Genomic DNA, 17,300 nt, shown 5'->3' with positions numbered 1-17,300 from the left:
TCCATTCAGTGGTGCTAAGCACTGTCAAACACACAGCATTCATCATGGGAGCATTAGCCCTCTTTTCAAAAGACCAATTGTATTTTACCTCTCAATGGCTTACGCAGGAACAGGAAGAGCTACCAGCGGTGGCAAATCAAGGACACAGCAAAACTTGAAGATATGTGTTATCTTTACATTGCATGGATTTGTGTCATGATGTGCTGAACTTTCTCACCCTACTGTTTCCCCCTGAACGTTTTCTTAGACATGCATGTGCCTGACTGACCTCTGTTATGCAACACTGAGTTCCAGACTGTGTTCTGCCCTGCCGAGGCACCTCATTATGCAACCAGTTCTGCTGAAAGGCGTGCCACTAGAAAAACGAATAGTCTACTGTATTCTCCTGATTTTACAGTAAAGGTACATATGACCTTGCCAACCTTTTTGATTTCACACATATACAGTGGGGCAAATAAGTATTTGATACACTGCCGATTTTTCAAGTTTTCCCACTTACAGAGAATGGAGAGATCTGTAATGTTCATCGTAGGTACACCTCAACTGTGAGAGACAGAATATAAAAAAATCCAGAAAATCACATTGTATGATTTTTTAATAATTAATTTCCATTATAAAAATATAAGAATATTTTTATCAATATAAAAATACCAGCCTACACAGTAGCCTACACTCTTCATTAACAAACAGTTAAAATCTCCAATATAGATAATTTTTTTATTTATTTAAAATTTTTGTATTTTTGTTTAGTTTAAAAGGTCAAAATAAAAATTTATGTTTAATAATTGATTTAATATTAATTGCTGTATTACACTAATAATTAGGTTATATTTGACTGCATCGTGGTCATATGGAAGGGTGAGAAGCGGAAGGGCGTAAGTGACATTTCACCAATTTTACAGGAGAGCAAACACAAACATCTTACCATAGTTTGATCTGACTTTGTGTACTGATTTCAATTGTTTATCATACAAATTTGTACACTCATGGATGACAGTACTTTTTGCCAGTAGAAAGAGCTCATTAAGAGCTTTCATTTGATGTATATTTCTCCATTTCACCAAAATGGTCACTTACGCCCTTCTGGTTCTCACCCCTCGATATCAGCAGATGAACTCCACCCGAGAAGTCCCGCCCATCAATTGTCAATCACCTCTTCCACCAATCATATGCGTTCAGAAAACGCAGAGAGGCGGAGTCGAGTTGTTCAATTCGAGCCTTCCCTCATTTTATTTCCTACAACAAAGTGACCGACTTAACGCTATTTTAACCTTTAGATCTTATTTACTTATTTTTTAACTAGCACATAGATTCGCATAATTGAAAGACGTAATAAGCTTAATACGTCGATAAATTTATTTTAAGAAATGGTTCACACCGGGCTTGCAGAGATCCGCGTGCATGTAAACATGGGCACGTCAGCGCGCGATTAACGTTTCCCGGTACTAAAGGATGGATATTTGTCTTTAAACTCAGGTAATTGTCACTCTATCATGTTTTTAATCACTATATCGGCGGGACTCGACACTGAATGTACGCTATACATTTCGTTTTACGCCACACATATACACGTTGTCGCTCTTCAAATAGTGGCTGCGTCTCAAAACCTAGTGGGCTCCCTATCTAGGTAGCGTTTGTAAAACCTTTATAACGTAACAGTGTTTTCTAGGTAGATAGCTTGCTATGTTTTGAGCAACACCCCTGGATACCGGGTGGTGTTGTCACTGACAGTAACCGGCTGTAGCCGGTTCAGACCGTGTTGTTTTTGCTTCCTTCACTCAAACAGGGGAGTTTCATGAAAGCTAGTCTCTTAGATTGCGTTTAGATTCAAGGATCTGACATACTATTATTCCCTCTCTAATATTGCGTCCAGCTGTAGGAAAATCTCTGTTTAGGGCGTATAATTGAAATACATGTAACTTATAATGTAACGGATTCTTAAAGAACCAGAGAAGGGGCTTTAAAGTGCAGAGCATTCTACAGGCAGGTATCAGATCAGACCACTGGGCAAATCCAGATCAGCTGATGCTGTAAATGTGCCTTAGATTTGTTTTGCACCGGGGATCGGATGTTAATGTTTCTTTCCCTCTGTGTTTTAGGTCTCTTCATTCTCTTCTCCATCTGAGTGTCAGTCATGGACAGCACTACAGTCACTCTGACAGTGAGAGGGACCACAGCACTGGGTAAGAGGGATAATTAAATAGAAGTATAACACAGTGTACAACTTTCACTAATAAGTCATTAACAATTATTACATTATCAATCAGAAGTTCAACTGTGAAATATATTTGCATATCTGTTGACAGAAGGTTTTCTTATAGACACTTACTAATTAAAAAGTTTTTATTAATAGAATAAAAATCAAGGCAATCTAATTAAACTCATTAAAATAATGTAAATGTGACATTTTGGAGTTGGAGTGTTTTCTGATGCTATGACTGACCTGGTCATAACGTCCCTTCTATAGCACATGCTATATAGATTTAATATTTTCGAGATAATTTAGTTGAAAGAAATTGCAGCATTGAGCTAAGAACATCCCGTTGAACTTGAGTAAAAAAGTCAACCTGTTTTATTAGTTCTAGCTATTTAGGTACATTGTTTGATGTTATTTGAAGCATTATATAATGTAGTAATGTGATAATGATATTAATTGAAGTTATTATATATACATTTACATTTGATTAATTTAGCAGACACTTTTATCCCAAGAGTAATAGTTTTTTTTTTTTTTTTATAAATGTTATTATTAAACATTTATAAAATGTTAACATTTAAAATGAAATATTTGAGAAAATAACATGTTTAGTTAATAATAAGTGTTGTTAAGTTAATATTAACGTCATGATAGATCAGTAGTCTTTTGATCATAATGTAAGTACATTATCAATAAAAGCTGACTTCATTTTTGTGGACAAGTAATTAGACATTTAATCATTAATTCAGAAAATATATTAATGAACATTTTTTTTTTTTTAAGTTTAAGTTAACTTTAGAATTATTACCATACATTAAACTGAAAAATCCTATATAATTGTTATTATTACTATTGCTGTTAATTTAAGTGTATATGTATATTTTAGTTGTTATTCATTTGTTACATTATTGTAAACAATGTATTGAAAGTATATGGCATTAAAAGTAAATAAATAAAAACTTTAAAATGTGCTAATGTTATTAAAGAAATATATTACAAAATCGCACCATTAAAAGTCTATTTTTGCTATAGTCGTAATATAGAAATAAATAATGCAAAAAATGTTTTGGGAATCATAAGCATTAGCAAGTTATTTTAACCATGCATGACTGCATCACAAATACAACGTGTGTCTAGATTTATTGTCTGGCAAATGTTGACATGTGATACTTAAAAATGGTAATGTTGAAAAGAATGTCATATTTTTGCACTGTATCACCTGGAGACATTCCTTTGCTTACCACAAAGGAGTGATCTACTAAACTATGTGTTGTTTCTATATCAGGCGAGGTGATCGCAGTGGTTGGCAGTTGTGAAACCTTGGGTGGCTGGTGTCATCAAAAAGCCGTGACCCTGCAGCCAGCTGAGGAGGATGGGTACATGTGCAATGCCATCTTATGTTTGCCTTCCAGTGCAAGCACGGTTACCGTTGACCCACATATTTATCTTCTGTGTCTCGTCTTACCCCAGCACCTTGTGGAGATCAACCGTTGTGGTTCCTAGAGGGGGTGAAACCAAATATCGCTATTTCAAGGGATTCATTTTGGAATCCAAGGTGAGATTTTCTTTTCCTAGTAAACAAACATGATAGAATTGATTCCTAGAAGGTTCACAATTAACCTTTGAAGTCCCCATGGTAAAACTGAATACCCAACACCTTTAAAGAGCAGTATATGTATTTGTATATTTATTAGATGTTAGATGTTGTTTATAATTCTGTTAGGGTCCAATCACACAGAACAGATTCAGAAACCTGAGACGTGGGAGCAAGGCCTCGAGACATGCTTTTTTTTTTTAAAGTTCAACTTATTGAACTTGAGCGCCGCGTTTTTAGAACGCCGTGTCATGTTGCAAGAGACATGATCACAACTGGTCAAACACGTCTGTCTAGTACATGTTTACATATAAAAATGGTAAAAATCAGTACGGTGGAATCGAAAAGTGTGTTCTGTGTGAACAGCTTCTTAAAGGCACTTCATAATCTTTGCAGTATCTATTTGTTTGTGATATACATATTTATATATATATATAAACTATAGATATATTTGTGATTTTTCAGCTGTTTTATTATACATGTATGACTGTAGATTTTCACATGTTGGTTTATGTCTGTTTCAAACATTCCTCAAGGACTTTCTTTTAATCATATTTAATTCTTAGGGTGCAAGTAATTAAATATTATAGATTTTTTAAGAGTTTAATTTGTTGAAATCCTTCTGTGTGAGTGTGTGGGCTTTCCAGGTCATTCACTTCACAGCTGTTAAACTCTTTTAGCTGAACTCCACTTAGTTAGTTTTTTTTTTACATTTCCTGGAGAATGACATTTCTGGAACAGGTTTCCCGCTAGCTCCTCCTAACACGCTGTGTCCTTTATACATAATATTTACATGTCAGTTGTTATCTCCCAGCCAGAAATATTCTTTTAGAATTTAGAACGGAAGTATTTTCAGCAAGAATTAATCATTCAGAAACAATTATTCATATTTAGGGAAGTATTAGTGGAAAAGCAGGTACAGCAAGTACAAGGAATTTCAAAGCTTTTTTTTTCACGTAATTAAATAACCTGGAGGTCTTTAGTTAAACACTGTGAAAAATGGCAATGTGTTTCTTCTGACTAATTGGTCCACTTTTCAGATGTCAACCAACTGGCTGGCTGGCAGAAAGTGGTGACTATTTCTCACATTCTTTTTTCGGGAGTGAGGCTTTGGTTTGAATGGCCAAAGTGGGCTTTGTTTTTCCAAAATCTGTCCATAACCTTAATCCCCATTTGGAATTACAGAATGCAGGTGGGCTATGTCAAGTCATAGTCAATAGATGGGAGACTCATCAGCTGCCACGCTCATTGAGTCCCTCAGGTATCTGATCCCAGAATAGTCCACATGTTTGAGTGTCTAATGCAACCCATAGACTCCTTCCTTCATTCGTTCTTATTACATTCAGATTAGTTTGTCCCCTTTAACTCTAAGGGTGCATTATCAATGCATGCTGAATTCAGCCTTTTTAAAGACAACATGAAACGTATTTGATGTATTTCCAAATTAATGAAACTATTGGAAAGTAATGTGATGTGGGACTTAATTTAATCTCTCAGAACATTACTAGACGTAAGTGTGGCCTTGATTGTTGTTGGTTAATATTTTCCCCTACGCACATTATTTTCTTATTTTCATCAGTGTATCATGCACAATAAGACCAGCAGCATTTATTTTTGAAATTAAATATCCCTATTTACTTTATAAATTAATGCATCATCTTGTCTTATTGTGCATAAATCATTGATGCATGTTCTAAAGAAAATAATCAAATTTGATTTCATGTTGTCTTTAATGTTGATTTTAGTGTTATTTGTCATGGACAGATGTAATGCCAATAAAAGCCACTTAAGGGAATCTAATGGAACCTAATTATTAGAAACCATAATATTTAGTGGGCTATTACTCCTCAGACAAACAGAGCGAAGCAGTTTTCCCTGCCGCATTCTTGGGTTTACAAGCAACCCTTTTTTCTTTTGCCTTCCTCTAATCTAGCCACTTTAGGGTTTAATTCTTTAAAGAAGATTTTTTTTCTTTTTTTAAATAATTGCTCATTTTTAATAGTTGATTTTTACATTAGAAGCTACATTTAAAAAATCTTTTTTTAAACACATGCATTTAACACTTCTTTATTTACATGCAACACACTTTTTTCCTTGATTTATTTTCTAATAATTACATGAATTATTTCTGAGTTAATTTTTGCGTTTTACATTTGAGTTAATTTTTACATTTAAAAACCATTTCATGGACAAATGCTTCTTTATTTACATGCACAACACACTTTTTTCTTTGAAAGAAGTTTTTAAAATAATTTTCTCAATTATCTTGAATTGATTTTTACATTAAAAATTTATTTTAAAGCACCCATGCATATAATATTTAAGTATTAATCTATTATAATTATCTTTAGTGTTACTCGTAAATTCTAACATGCCCATTTCTTGCTTGTATAATATACAGGCTACAAATGTACAGAGCTCCGGTACAGAGCAAACTGAACACTTAATTTATCTGCATATTTTGATTGTTTAAGAAACAAACCAGAAAATTAATGTCTCATGGTGGTGGTGTCTATTTACTCTGTACTGGTGACTCTTAACTTTTGTAGATGTGTAGTTGGAGCGGTTGATCTTCCATATTAAATTTTGTTATGTCTTGCAGATCCTGAGCTTGTGATTGACGATGGACATTTTGGAGTCCATAGTAAGTTTGATCATTTAAACTACATAAACTTCATGCAAAACAACATCATGTTATCTTATTTTACCATGCAAATAAAATTTGTTTGCTCTGCAGATGGTGTTGAGTGTGTGGACTCTGGCTGGTTGACAAGCCAGACAGAAATTCGTCTCAGGCTTCATTACTCTGTGAAACCTCCAGTATCGATTACTAAGAAAAAGTTTAAGAAGTCACGCTTCAGGTAGTATCGTTCAGTACCAAATAGATATTTAACTCTTAGAAAGCTTATCTCAAGGTCAGTCAGTCACAAGGTCCTTAGAAGTCAATTCTAAGAAAAAAAAATTACTAGTCAAATTGATCTGTTAATTAGTGGGATGCAAAATATTGCAATATTTTTTCAGTTCAAGCATTATACATTGTTATAGACCAAGTGCTAAACATTTATTTGTCTTTTCAAATTCTTATTATAATGTTTTGTTGCCTGATTTCACTCAAAGAATATGCTAAAATATAATTCATATATTTTAGATTGAAGCTGATGCTAGAAGGTTTCGAGGAGGAGGCGGAAGAAGAAGAAAGCCCTTCATCATGGCATACGATGACCAATACGCTGGAAATCAGTATGATCAGTGACATCGGATATAAGTCTCGTCATTCCCAGCCAGAATGTGGATATGCCCTTGAACCCTCCAAGTGGACTGAATACAGTATTCACACCATGAAACCCGACAACCTAGAGCTCACTTTTGAGTTCTTTGAGGTACGGAAGTCTTTGGTATTGTTTAACAGGAAGATTTTGTCCACAATTGCATTACAAAGCATTTTGATGGAGTTTTTAAATTTATTTACATTCATTTTGCATGAATCCTTTTGGTGACTTGTGACTGATATGTCACATCTTTGTTGTTTAGGAGGACCTGAGTGAGACCGTGGTTCAGGGTGATGTCCATCCAGGTCACGTGGGCACCGCATTCCTCTTATCGTCCTCTTTTGTGGAGAGTGGCAGAGATCAGGGTGTGGTCACCCTACCTATCATGAGCCGAAATGCCAGACAGACTATTGGAAAAGTTAGAGGTATAATCAGTACCAAAATGCACTGATGTTGAAAGTCTAAACATCTCATTTATTTTACACCATAAAACTAATGCACATTCCTGCCACCCATGATAGTATCTGTTCTTTTACTGCATGCACACAACATTTGCCTCTGTAAACACGTCACAGACTATGTAAATAGAGGGTAAAGTCACTCAAGTTGGAAAGATCCGCCCTGCTTGCATTATTGCTAAGTAGCTAGATACTGTGGTTATGATGCCATTCATTTACTGATGTGTTGATTGCATTAAGTGCTGGCTTAAACATTAAATTAAATAAATGCTTTTATTCTTGATGGGATTTCAGTGGATTACTTGGTGACACGTCCTATCCAAGGCTTTCAGTATGACATGAGTCAGTCTTTCAGCAAATACTGGAAGAAAAGGAGCGCTCTGGATGTTGGACACAGAGGAGCAGGAAGCACACATGCTCTCAGGTGAATAGCAACCGTGTGGATGATCGGCATGATATACATATACATACACTCTAAAAAATGTAAGTGTAATTAAAGTAATTAAATTAATTATAAACATACTAATATTAAAGGGGTCATCGGATGCCCGTTTTCCACAAGTTGATATGATTCTTTAGGGTCTTAATGAAAAGTCTATAACATACTTTGGTTAAAATTTCTCAATGGTAGTGTAAAAAAAAAGCTGTTTTAGTCCATGTTGATTTAAATGCTAATGAGCTATGCTCACCCCGCCCCTCTCTTCAGTGGGCTGACGAGCAGACTTTAAACTTCAGCCGCAAAACTTGCTAACTAGCGGATATTAGGAAAGGCGATTTGCAAAGATTCATAAAAAACCCTTATACTTACTACTTCTGTAGGTGAGGCTTGGATCACGAATGATTCGCATGAACCTAGACGTATTTAGGCAGATCAGGATTGGCGCGTTCCCTTCAAAAACAAAAGTAACATTAATCCACTGCGTCTTCAGCAGCTCAGATGTCGCGAGTAAATGACAGCTGCTATGTTCATTTTTACATCTAACAACAAAGCACCTCAATCGCTTAATCGGAGACATTCTTCTCTTCCCGGCACGGGAGTCGACACAATGGCGGACTGATGACCGCTCACTCAGGGTGGGTCTACGGTAAGACGGCCTTGTCAATCAACTATCGTGGGAGCGGCCTGTGCAAAATTACGTCATTCTGACAGGAATCTCAGAATGGCCTGATTTGAGAAAGGGGATTTTAAAATAGGAATTTAAAAACCAAACACTGTGTGGATTTTTATTATTATAGGGTTGATGTGTACACACACTTCCAACGCACATTTATGTTCAAACAACATGTAAAAGTGAATTTAGCATCCGATGACCCCTTTAAGAACTGAATATAAGACCAAGACTTCTGTTAGTTATGCTTTACAATTTAAATATTTTTTAAATATTATTTTTATTATATTACAATAATTATTATTATTTGCATTGCAGTCATCTGCTAAAAATGAGGGAGAAATATGTGCTTTATTGTCATGATAATAATGTCAGAATGCAAAAAAAGTCCTATAAATTATAATTTTTTTAATTACGATTTCACATTAGTAAAATCCCTTCAGATATTCTGACATTATGCGCTGAAATTGTAAGTAAACAAATATTGACCTCAGTCCAATGTTGTTGTTTTTTTGTTTTTCTTTACAAATGTTGCCTTTCAAACATCTAAGGTGTGTATTGACTTCGGAATTTTTGTACAGCCTGTGTAACAGGCTCGGTAAAAACTATAAAGCAGGAAAACCCAATAAACACACTTCAGTGTTGCTACATGAACAAAGTTTGAGAGAGAAGTGCATGTTTAACAGAAAGAAATATGTTGCTGAAAGAAAATATGATTCTCTTTTGTTTCAGGCATCACAAGATCAGGGAAAACACAATTGCCTCATTTCTAAGTGCGGCTAACCATGTGAGTGTAAATAAAGAATGCAACTCAACCAAAATATATAGATTTTTTTCTATATGAAATATAAGATTAATACAAATCTTGTTTTTTTTTTCCACAGGGAGCTGCTTATGTAGAGTTTGATGTTCATCTCTCTAAAGATTTAGTTCCAATTGTATACCACGATCTCACCTGCTGTATTTCTACTAAAAAGGTAACAATCGCATTTGGCTCCCCTTACTTGACAGTGAAAAGTCACTGTTTGCACAACTCATTTAGTGTCCTTCAGTATAGCTTTTGTTTTGACTCCGTTTGAAGGCCTCCTAACCTTTCAAATTCAGACTTGAACAGTCATAAACACTGCTAAAAACTGCAAAACGAAAGGAAGATAATCTCTCCCCTTGTGCTTTATATTTCTTGTATCCTTTTATAGAAAAACGACAAGAACTCTATGGTATTGATCGAAGTTCCTGTCAAGGATCTTACCTTTGATCAACTTCAGCTTTTAAAAGTAAGACTTATTTCAGACTCTTTTGCTGTGATTGATCAATGAAATGCAATTATCTCCATGCTGATATTGATAAGTGTGGATGTGTTTGTTTTTCTCAGCTCGCCCATACAACTGCCATGGAAGTTAATGACCACAAAGGTAGAGTTTGGATTGATTTATGTCACAATACAAATTGCTGTAAATTGTGATTCATCTCGGATCTGATTATTGTTTATGGTTTAGAATCCAAACTTCTGTTGAGCTGTATTGAGCTGAATAAACAGTTAACTGTTAAATAGATAAAGATAATTGTTTTTGTGTTTTGCTTTGTCTAGACTTGCAGGATGAAGAGGAGTATATAGATGAGCACCAGTCTTTCCCTTCCCTTTCACAGGTATGACAGCTTTATCTTTTCATATACAACTTTGACCTCAGGAATTATAAAAAAATAAAAATAAATGTATATATTATGCATATTGCACTTTATATATATATATATATATATATGCACTATATATGTGTGTGTGTGTGTGTGTGTGTATATACTAGAATGTGTGTATATCACCTGACTCGAATCCAATAGAAAATAAGAACTAAAGATCAGAGTTCAAAGAAGAGGCCCATAGAACCGTCAAGATTTGAAGACACTGTGGAAGAATGGGTCAAAATCACACCTGAGCAATGCATGTGACTAGTTTCTCCATACAGAAGGCGTCTTGAAGCTTTTATTACCAACAAGGGCTCTTGGACAAAGTATTATATAAATTTCAGTGGTTCTGTACTTCTTCCCTGTGTCATTCCATTTTATTACACATAATAAAAAATGGTGACATGTTCAATACTTATTTTACCCGCTGTGTATATTTTTTTACTTTTATCTTTTAGTAGTTTATTGACCAAACATTTAAGAAAATTGTGGTAAATGTTTGCTTATATTGCCAACCTGTACTGCTTGGTTAACCTCTTCTCATTTGATATTATGTTTTAGATATTCCAGGCTGTTCCAGATCATGTGGGATTCAACATTGAACTAAAGTGGATTTCTCAGTTTAAGGTTTGTGTTGCCTCAATCTGGTTTGATCTCAGTGTTATTGGAGAGAATAACACCCTCATTGTATCTGTTTCTCCAAACAGGATGGCTCCTGGGATGCGAAACTCTCCGCCTACTTCAACATGAATCAGTTCTTGGACATCATCCTCACATGTGTGCTGCAGAACGCTGGCAATAGGAGAATAATCTTCTCATGTTTTGATCCTGATGTCTGCACAATGTAAGAGCTCTTGTTCATGTGCATATTCTAATAATGCACTGATATTTTAAGGTTATATATATTTGACCTATGGCAGGCAAATCAAGCACAGTGTAAACCAACCGCATTTTAAAATGTGTGTACATGATAAGTCCAGGTACATTTATTAACGAAATAGTTCACATAAAAATTTAAATTGGCTAGAAAAAAAAATTTACTCACCCTCAGGCCATCCAAAATGTAGATAAGTTTGTTTCTTCATCAGAACAGATTTGGAGAAATGAAGGAATACATCACTTGCCCACCAATGGATCCTCTGCAGTGAATGGGTGCCGTGAGAATGAGAGTCCAAACAACTGATAAAAGCATCATGATAATCCTCATGTAATCCACACCACTCCAGTCTGTCAGTTAAAGTCTTGTGAATAAACAAATCCATCATTAAGGCGTTTTTAACTTAAATGTTGCCTCTGGATAAAATATGAGTTCTCTGTCCATTATTTTGCTTTCTCCAGTGAAAAAGTTGTTTTGTCTGAATCAGGAGAGAAATATGCACAGGTCAAGCACCGTTTACAAGCGAAAAAAGTCTAAAAACCTGGATTTTGATGTGAGAGGACAATAGAGGATGTATTTTTTCACTGGTGAAAGCAGTATTATGGATTATGGACTTATATTTTGGCCAGAAACAACAGTTTAAAATTCCTTAATGATGGATTTTCTTCTTACAAACATGCAGCTTTTCACTTCACAAGGCGGTAATTGATGCACTGTAGTGATGTGGATTACTTGTGTATTATTGTGACTTTTTTTTATCAGATATTTGGACTCCCATTCACTGCAGAGGATCCCATTGGTGAGCAAGTGATGTAATGCTTAATTTCTCCAAAACCGTTCTGATAAAGAAACAAACTCATCTACATCTTGGCCTGAAGCTGAGTAAACTTTTAGCAGATTTTCATTTTTGGGTGAACTATTCCTTGAAAGAATGAATAGTCAACCATGATGTTGTGGTTAAGTTCAAATAAATTGCTGTCTTCCTCAGGGTGAGGCAAAAACAGAACAAATACCCCATCCTGTTTCTGACCCAAGGAGTGACAGACCTCTACCCTGAACTCATGGACATCCGCTGTCAGAGCACTAAGATCGCCATGAGCTTTGCTCAGAGTGAGAACATACTGGTAAGAGAACGATGGTGTGACAGCACAGCTTTTGACACCTGAGAACATAGTTGTGAAATGGCACGGAGAGACATCCAGTTTGGCAGCAAAAGAAAGCTGTGTCATAGGCTTTGAAAGAGATCTAATCGTGTTGTTTGGCTTCTGTGAGATTTGTTTACCTGCAAAAGGAATGTGGCTGTATTGTTTTCCATGTCAAAGATGAAATAAAGACTTTTGTATGTGTTCACAGGGAATCAGCGCTCACACTGATGAGCTCTTGCGAAATATGGAGTTCATCAGAGAGGCTCAGTCTAAAGGGCTGGTGGTCTTCTGCTGGGGCGACTACAACAACGACCATGACAACAGGATGAAGTTGAGGGAACAGGGCATTGATGGTCTCATATATGACAGGTGGGCTCTAATTTGTCTTGCTGTACTAGGGAGCTTTCGGTTCCTTGCTTGCCAATCCAACAGCAGTCTTTAGTAAGGCTGAGAATATTGATGAAATGTTTACTTGCATCACATTTTGAGATCATATAGTTAAACATTTCACATGTGAAAAGCAAATCAGCTAGTGATAAAGGTACAATAGAAAAGTCATAAAGGTACATAAATGTCATAAAAGTACAGTAGCAAGAAAAGTTGTTTCAGAAAAGGGCTGGAAAAAGGTCAGTTGTGTGAAACGAAAACTATAAGTAAATGCTACATATGTGTAGAATATGGTGACATTGTTGAAAGAGTAAACATAAAGTAGAAGCATAGTGCATCAGCCCACAGCAGGTGATATTATCACCTTAAGTTGACTGCCATGTTGAATATTTCAATATAAATACCATGACAGCCTTTGCCTTAGCGTGTGGTTTATGGCTGTTCCCTGATGATCCGGGCATATCAGCACATGTCTACATGAAGCTGTGTTTAATTCTGGGTAAAGATTAAACTAATCAATGATGTTCTGTGTTTATGTAATGCACTTCATGCCCTGTAGGCACGTTTCGAGTTACAGTTTTAGTTCCAATCAGACTGAACCTCCGGCTGTTGTGGAAATATCATTGTGTATGTATGTTGAAAATTTAGCTGTAAGATTTATCCAATAAGGTCCATCAAACACTGACATATGTTTACATAACAATGCAGTGTTGGCAGATTTCTTTTCTTGCAGTTTCTGACAGTTCAGCTAATATTTGTTCTGTATTTTTGTTCCTTCTCCACTGCAGTAAAAACCCTCAAGACCTGCTTAGAGAAACTGTGTTCCTATTTATTGAAATTTAAAGGAATAATTTACCCAGAAATTAAAATTCTGTCATGTATTATCGCTTCATTCCAAACCTGTATGATTTTTTTTTTTTTTTTGTTGAGTTAGTTTGTCATTTTAGTGTTATTTAGTGTTAGAGTTATTTTCCTTGTAATTTCGAAAAATTGTTCTATATTTTTTGTATAAGCACACAAACGAACACAATACTTAATGCTTAAATATATACAATAATAACCTTTTACTACCAAAACCAACCAACCATTCCACAAAAGATTTCAAGTTTAACCTTTAATTTGTTTGGTGTGACTCCGGTTTTCCTCAGTAACCAAATATTTCTATGCATTATTGACCCTTTCCACATCTTTCCTTAAACTTTTAATCCATTTTTCCCTTTTTAAATAATCCTCACACCATTTTGTGGTAATTTACCTCTTTTTTTCAGAATACATGAATGCTTGGTGCTAAAGCCCAATGCTTCAACTTCCTCTGACGCCCATAATGTCTTCTGTTTCCCGGTTGTTTGTATTTTTTATTGGCATTTGGCTGCTGCCTGACTGGTCGTTCCCACTGACTAGCACCACAAGAACCGTAGTGTTTTACAGCAATGATGTGAGACAGTAAAACTGTGGAGTTTTGTTTTTGACTAGCCTTTTTCAATTATTCAGCACTGGGTTAAGGTTCAGCTGCCTGTTACATCATTCTGAGATTTGGAGACTTCCTCTTTATATGGGTGACCTAGTTTCACTCCCACAACCCATATTACACAAATTACAGTGCAGATGTGCATTTGTTTTATTTCCACTGTGAATTTTTCAGTACTAGCCACGTTAACAGTGCATGGACCTCAATGACTTAATCATTGAAGGATAAATGAATGAATAAATGGATGGATGGATTAATGGCTTCTGCTCTCAAACCAGCATGATTCAGGATCTTGATAAAGGCATGGCAGAAATAAGCTGCATTTATCTAAATGTGAATGATCTCAATCTAAACATACTTGCCGTGCCAGTTATTAAACCCAAATATAATTAATAGATATTATAATATTATGAAAACTATACATTCGAATAATTGAATAATTATGGTGGATTATAAATAGTGATAAGTGCTTTTCCCACACATTTAGAATGGATGACTCCTTTTCCTTGGGGTTACATTTGTGATATTTGTTTTTTTAATAGCTGCGTGCTTACTGAACATCATCATTTGTAATGCATGATGCAAAACATAAACATAAGAAGTTTTCCAAGAGCTAACAGAAAGGAGCCCACCAGTATTCATAATGCTCTTAAAAACACATATATCATCTGACAACATGATGGTAGAAACATCGTGGTAGAAAACGTAAATATATGTATATATACCATGAACACGTGAACCTGTTGACGTCAACAGTGACTCTTCACAATATTTATGTTCTTTGCACATATTCAGTAATGAAGTTGTTCCAGTTTCCATTGATATCTTTGAAATGCAATCATGTTTTCTGAATTTCTGGCATTGGTGACAAACATGTAATGAATATTATATGGATGAAAATGAGGCTACGTCTCACTGTCCTGTGTCATAACTGTCATAATTTTCCATGTTTTTGAAGGACATTTTTAATTTTTCGTTGCACAGACTGTACTTGTAATGCTCAAAGCTTCATTTTCATTTGTCATATTAAATATTCTGTCTACTCTTAAGGTCTGTTGCAGAAATTCAAGGCATGATGTGGCAAAAATATGGAGATGCTTACTGTAAAACACTGAAAACTGCAGTGAAATCAAATTTTTTTTGCTCTTGGTCAAGACCTTGGTATGATCCCCTCCCTTTCACCCCAGATGGCTATTTATACGTTAATCGATGAAACTTCCTCTATCTTTTTCCTTGTTAGATGACGCTCCTTTTTCTTTCCCTCAGATTGACCCACAGCTAAAATAATGTTTTGTATCCACAGAATCTGCGACGACAACCTCGAGCAGCCAAACATCTTCAATGTAGAGGAACAGGGAGGAACTCTAAAGGAGCTCATTCAAACGCGTGCCTGCTCCACCTACAGCATTCCCTCCTGCTCCATTCGGTGCGCAGGAAAAGCCAAGGAAGCCAACGGGGAGTCCGATTCCGGCCTCAGTTCCTCTTGAGACCCACAAAGCCAGTCTACTTTCACTCTTTGTCTGTAATCTTCCCACAATGCACCAGAACTAACGCACAAATACTCTCTGTCATTAAGCCAAACTTAAGCAAGTTCAATCACGTGTAAAGAACGATATCGGGGACAATTACACAACGCTAGCTTCCACAAAAGTATGTTTAGCCAATTTGCTGTATATTTGGATGCAAAAAATGGTGTATACAATATGTAATACTTGTTTTATAATTCTTAATATTCTTGGGAACACCTTTTAAGTTGTTGTTTTTTTTGTCAAATTTATCAATTTCTTTATCTGAAGAATGAGTATTGAACATTAACACCCAATGTAGTATTTAAATTTCTTGAACAACAAAAATGCAGGATTATTATACCACGCAAATATGACTGAATAATTAAATAGCTTTTGCATTTCAGTAGCTAAAAGTGAGGCCTGTATTTGTTATTGTCTCTTCACTACTATATCCATTCACGGATTCATTCTTAAATGAAACACTGATGGTTTCAGCAGAACAAAATTTCATCTTTTTTATTCAGATGTGCAATTGACATGAGCTCTTTACTGTAAATGGGTATATATCTGAATGAATGTGCCTCTGTAAACCTGTACATGCTGCTGAGCGTCAGTGTGGCCTTGTCTCTCAGCATGTATTTGTACTGCTTCCGCGCTGCATGGCAGTGAAATCATGCATGTTTGCTGTTCAATGCCACACTGGACTCCAGCAACTTGCTGTATGAATCCACACTCAGTGTTGTGGATGTCACCATGCTAACATAAACCAGAACAACGCTCTGAGAGCCAGAATAAACATATTTAAAGCCAATGAAATCCATATATTTTATTTTGTTCGGGGTGATCCCAAAATCACCAAATCATTATTATACATTGGTTGTACACTATTAATAAGATTATGCATTATGGGAAGAAAGTAGTGCACTACATAGGATAAGAATGAAAGTGTACACTACAAATTCAGACTATAAAATGGCTAATGCATCTTATAGTGCACTACATAGTAAAGCAATAATGTACTTTTCTTTACATTAATAATCATGTGACGTTTTTTCACACAATTTTTTTATTATTTAATAATTATTAAAATTCTAATATATATTAAAATAATTTAGCATTAACTAATAATACAAAGATAATATATTTAATATTTTAGAATATTTAATATTCATAATTATATGAATATTATATACTGAATACAGAATATTCATTTATTTAATATTCAGGACCAGATCATGGTGGCATAAATAATCATATTTAATTAAATATGAAACACAAAACATTGCATGTAATTTTTACATTAAAGGGCTGGGACTGAATCTTGAGTTTAATAAAGTAGGTAGGTGAAAAATAAAACAGCAGCAGTTGTAAATACATGTTTTTCATCAAGAATATAAATCTTTGGTCCAGGATGATTGTAAATGTTAGAGCAAGCTGACTTCACTAAAGGGCACTAGATGTGGTGTTTAAATGTTTCATGTTAAAGAGCTCTTTTATCTGACACAGTCACACAGGTGAGGTGGCCTTTGGTGTGTAATGTCATTCTGCAGCTGTGGTCGTGTCCATTAATATTTAACATACTGTTCTGGCCGCAGGTGAGCATTTCGT

The 17,300-nt window shown here is 35.3% G+C and overlaps 1 protein-coding gene across 3 annotated transcripts; it reads left to right on the top strand.

Annotated features, from left to right (window-relative positions):
* The first annotated feature begins 1,189 nt into the window (after positions 1 to 1,189).
* On the top strand, positions 1,190 to 16,752 carry LOC306843442 (glycerophosphocholine phosphodiesterase GPCPD1-like). 3 transcript variants are annotated; one of them, XM_079374957.1, is made up of 20 exons: positions 1,190 to 1,983; positions 2,100 to 2,183; positions 3,483 to 3,573; positions 3,668 to 3,752; positions 4,977 to 5,052; positions 6,394 to 6,435; positions 6,529 to 6,652; positions 6,940 to 7,171; positions 7,323 to 7,485; positions 7,813 to 7,942; positions 9,360 to 9,414; positions 9,512 to 9,604; positions 9,824 to 9,901; positions 10,000 to 10,039; positions 10,216 to 10,274; positions 10,869 to 10,934; positions 11,015 to 11,151; positions 12,173 to 12,308; positions 12,538 to 12,698; positions 15,488 to 16,752. In XM_079374957.1, the coding sequence occupies exons 2-20, from the start codon at positions 2,135 to 2,137 to the stop codon at positions 15,669 to 15,671; spliced, it is 2,001 nt and encodes a 666-aa protein (XP_079231083.1). In that variant the 5' UTR covers positions 1,190 to 1,983; positions 2,100 to 2,134; the 3' UTR covers positions 15,672 to 16,752. The 3 variants fall into 3 exon arrangements, with proteins under 3 accessions (XP_079231083.1, XP_079231082.1, XP_079231084.1); XM_079374956.1 differs by having other exon boundaries at positions 1,190 to 1,476; positions 15,488 to 16,751; XM_079374958.1 differs by having other exon boundaries at positions 1,727 to 1,987; positions 15,488 to 16,496.
* Positions 16,753 to 17,300: the final 548 nt, after the last annotated feature.

This window comes from Barbus barbus (genome assembly GCF_936440315.1).
Source record: "Barbus barbus genome assembly, chromosome: 24".
Taxonomy (NCBI): Eukaryota; Metazoa; Chordata; class Actinopteri; order Cypriniformes; family Cyprinidae; genus Barbus; species Barbus barbus.
Note: the sequence above shows the minus strand (reverse complement) of the source record. Positions and strands in the feature narration are given on the sequence as shown.